The sequence below is a fragment of the Vitis riparia genome, chromosome 10 (assembly GCF_004353265.1).
Source record: "Vitis riparia cultivar Riparia Gloire de Montpellier isolate 1030 chromosome 10, EGFV_Vit.rip_1.0, whole genome shotgun sequence".
NCBI classification, from domain to species: domain Eukaryota; kingdom Viridiplantae; phylum Streptophyta; class Magnoliopsida; order Vitales; family Vitaceae; genus Vitis; species Vitis riparia.
Genome location: NC_048440.1, coordinates 13,911,464 through 13,915,292, shown reverse-complemented (window position 1 = coordinate 13,915,292; position 3,829 = coordinate 13,911,464). Strand labels below are relative to the sequence as shown.

Genomic DNA, 3,829 nt, shown 5'->3' with positions numbered 1-3,829 from the left:
ACCATACTTGTCCTTTTGTATTAATTTTGAGGAAAAAAAAAAAAAAAAAGAAGTAACAAAATTTGTTAGCATTCTTAAAATTTTCTCGTTTCAAACTTTATGATATATTTAAAAAGGCTCAGAATAATTTAAAAGACAAGGAAGTTTGTGGTTATTTTATAAGAATTTCTTTGAACAAAATAAAATTGGCAAGGGCTTTTGCGACATTTTCTTGTAGGGTCATGCAATCAACCCATATGGGGAAGATGAGTTGGATATTGAGCTTTTAGTTCTTGGCATCTGAGTCTCATGCTTTGCTTATTCCGCAAAAAATAGAAGAAAAAACAAAGGCAGAGGTTAGTGCCCAATCGCCCAAGGGACCAATATATAGGCCTTCGATGTCTAATTAACTCAAGCTCAATACCTTAATGTACGTAAAGGCAATAATGGAGAAAGAAAAAGAAAGACACCTTGTTCTCATATGAAGTTCCTCTCCCCACTCTTATGAAGAAAGGATTTATTTTCTTATTTAGGGGGCACGAGGAGTCATACTTATGTTTAGTGGCTGCACCAAATTCATACAACAATAGCAAGAGTTACTGAAGTAGAAGACAAAAGAAGGCTAGCTCTGATTATACTGGCTTGACATTCTTGATATCTTGTCGCAGCAACTCGACGATCTTCTTGAACTCATCAAATTTGTTTGCAAGAATATAGGACCCGTCCTCCTCCGAAGTCTCTGGTAAATGCATATTTTCCCGGATTTCTCTAAATTCTTCCCAATATTTTTTGCCCTCACTAACCTTCTCTGACAATATGTTAATTACAGCCTGCCAAAAATTTTCACTAAGATTAATTTCAGTTTTTGAATTGGTTACTAGGCTCTATATAGTTGAAAACACGATTCTCATTTTCTTTAAATTTGTTTTGAGCCCACAAACTCGAACTATTAATTCCATTCATTTTGTTTAATGTGATGACATCCTCATTGTACTCCAATGGGCTGAGGGCAGAATGAAACTTATGTATAGATTGATAATTTCAATTAGTTCGAGGGAAAAGCATGATTAATCGTTTTCATCACTGTGCTTGTTAGGTTGATAAGAGATGTGGGGAGAAAATTTGTTTACCTTAAAAAGTGGACGACGTGCATCAGTAATTCTCTGATCTTCCAAGCATTTGCACGTGAGAGCCGCATCCCATTGTCCCTAGCAGTATAAAGAACCAAAGAATAGAATGATCTAAGAATTAGTCAACCAAGTCAAGCTTTGGTTTCAGAAATAATCAGGTAAAAAACCAAATGTATGAAGCACAAATAATCACCCTTATTTGTGAAAAAATGCAAACAAATAATCAGGATGGCTACATGAAGAAGATGAAAAATGTAAAGATAAATTTTTGTGAAAAATCATCCATGCATATGCTTTATACATAACCAGTGCAGTTAGTATTGCTTGATGTATAAATAGATGGGGAGGTAAACAAATAATCACCATATAGATGAGCATTTCGACATATAACATCTGGAATTCGTAAGCCTCATGTAGGTTTCCCTTGGCCTCTGCATCTTCAAATGCGCATTTAAGCATATCTGCTGCTTTAACTGCTCTGCTGGTCATTTCCAACTCTGCAATAGCTCTCTTCCATGCAAAGTAAAGATTCACAAACCTATTTCAGACCAAAATAGCTAAATATGGACATGTGAAAATATTTGTTTTATTTTTACCTTGATAATTTATTCATCATAAGAACAAACCAAATTCTGGGATCCACTTAAGATGGTTATTATACTTCTGAAAATAGGACATTTTCTAAGAAAAACACTTGGTCAAAAATTCAGAAACTTGCGTGATTCCAAAATCAAACTGTTGAAAATGAAATAGCATACCATTTTCTAAGAAGAAATTTGGAGTGCATTTGATACTAATTGTAAGAAGGGTTTCTAATCTTTATATTATTTGAAAGATAAAAATTTTCAAAGCGTTAGAAATGTTAAAAATACTATCTAGAATTACTATTAAACACACTCTTACTCAAACATTCAGAAAAAAAAAAAAAAAAAAAAACTACTGAAAATGAAGCAGCTGTAGAAACTCCTGAGGGAAATTCAACCTTCCATATTCCAATCAAAGAGAGAATAAATTAAGGTTCTATAACATAAAATCATAAGAGCTTGTGTGTGCCTTGAAATATAAAACTGCTCGGTCTGATTGGCCTTTTTTTGAATCATATTTCATGTCTCTTAAGTAAGAAATAATGGACCATAGTTAATAGAGGAAGGAAGTGTCTAACCTCCAGCTTCTTAATATTAGGACGTTTGCGCTTGTCTTGGTTGAGTACGCTCTTGTCTTCGATGAGTATTCTCTTCATCGTAGCTTCAGCAAGGTCCATCTTTGCTAGAGCACCATGATAACCAATCAATCTCTTCAGGACCTGTTGGCCTCCATGCAGGGCGACAAGGGGCGTAAGATGATCACTCTTTTTTTCCGTGTACTTCATTGCAAAATAAATGCCTGCAGAGACAGCCAAAGGAATTCCTAGTAAAACCATTAATGCTCCTTTCTTGGAGTTAGTCCTAATAAATTTTTCCATGGTGACCTCTAACTTTGGCCTGGGGTGGGATTTTCTTTCAAGGTGAAGTTCGCACTAGGTGAATTATCTGTGTAAGATCCTTATGAGCAACTTATAGGAGGATAACATAGAAACGTATAGTGCAATTAACTTTGTTAAAGGTGATCTTATTTCAGTCTTGCAGGGTGAATGAACAGAATTTTAGATGCTCTTATGAGAATTTTTGAGGTTGAAAGGAATGTTTGTTCTTATCTTTGATTACAAGTAAAGAGACATTTTGGAGTTATTGGTTGGAAAGCTTTTAGGTTAAAGCAAGGATTTATTATTGGGTAGAAAGGAAGAAAAGAATAACAATGAAAACATGGGTACTTGGTATAGGTGTTGGACATGGCTATCGTAAAATATATAAAATAAATACGAGAGAACCTTCGTAGCATAAACTATGTAGGAGTAGAAGGGACTGAGGCATTGGAATGCCGGCTGTTAAAGATGAGTCTGGTTTCCACATCAAATTCTTGGGGGTAAAACCAGCATCCCAATGCAAAGTACTATAATAGCCCTGGAAGGCTTGGGATGATCAAAATCTAATGGTGGCCATCACAGCTCGTGGAAAACAAATGGAGAACAAAGAATGTTTTCGATCCTTGTAGGATGGTACTGGCCACTTAACTTAGGGTTAGGATAGATAACCTTGGTTAGATATAGAGTATATGAATCCCTAAAAACCTAAGATATGCCTCACTGAGAGCCCAATTCTCGTGTCCTTAAAACCTTAAATTTCCGGTGTACTTTTTGGAGACCCCATTCTAATGCCTATCTTTATCGTTTCCATAATAAGAGTCCCAAGAAATATCTCCATACCCAAGATGAACCTCTCCAATAGAATTGGTGACACTCATTGGATCGTCCAAATCATGTTTATTAAGTGATATCTCTCAAGCTCGGTAATGTTGCATTATTGTGAAAGGTTTTCCCCCTAGCTTGCATGCCCCAGCGTTAGCTTGATGAATCCATGCACCACCTTACCCTCTAGTTGTATAGGTTGTTTCATGGGCTTGTGTAATGATTTATGACTAGTAAATGTGCTTAACAAGGAAATTAGGTCTTTCAATAATCTCTGCGAACTGATCAAGATTAAATTCACACAAGAAATATCACCTAGTTCAGTATCTACCTCATTAAAATGAAGTGGCTGTGACAAGCCTTTAAAAAGGGGGTTACCTAGTTATCTCCTTGAATTTTTACCATTACTTCATAAAACCAAGCCCTTCTAGTTTGG

At 35.6% G+C, this 3,829-nt stretch overlaps 1 protein-coding gene across 1 annotated transcript; it reads right to left on the bottom strand.

The window, feature by feature from the left end:
- Positions 1 to 347: 347 nt before the first annotated feature.
- Positions 348 to 2,639, bottom strand: LOC117924018. Its single transcript, XM_034842562.1, has 4 exons — positions 2,272 to 2,639; positions 1,473 to 1,619; positions 1,110 to 1,187; positions 348 to 809 (listed from the first exon to the last, which is right to left on the bottom strand). Exons 1-4 carry the CDS (start codon positions 2,569 to 2,571, stop codon positions 612 to 614), a joined length of 723 nt encoding a protein of 240 aa, XP_034698453.1. The 5' UTR covers positions 2,572 to 2,639; the 3' UTR covers positions 348 to 611.
- Positions 2,640 to 3,829: the final 1,190 nt, after the last annotated feature.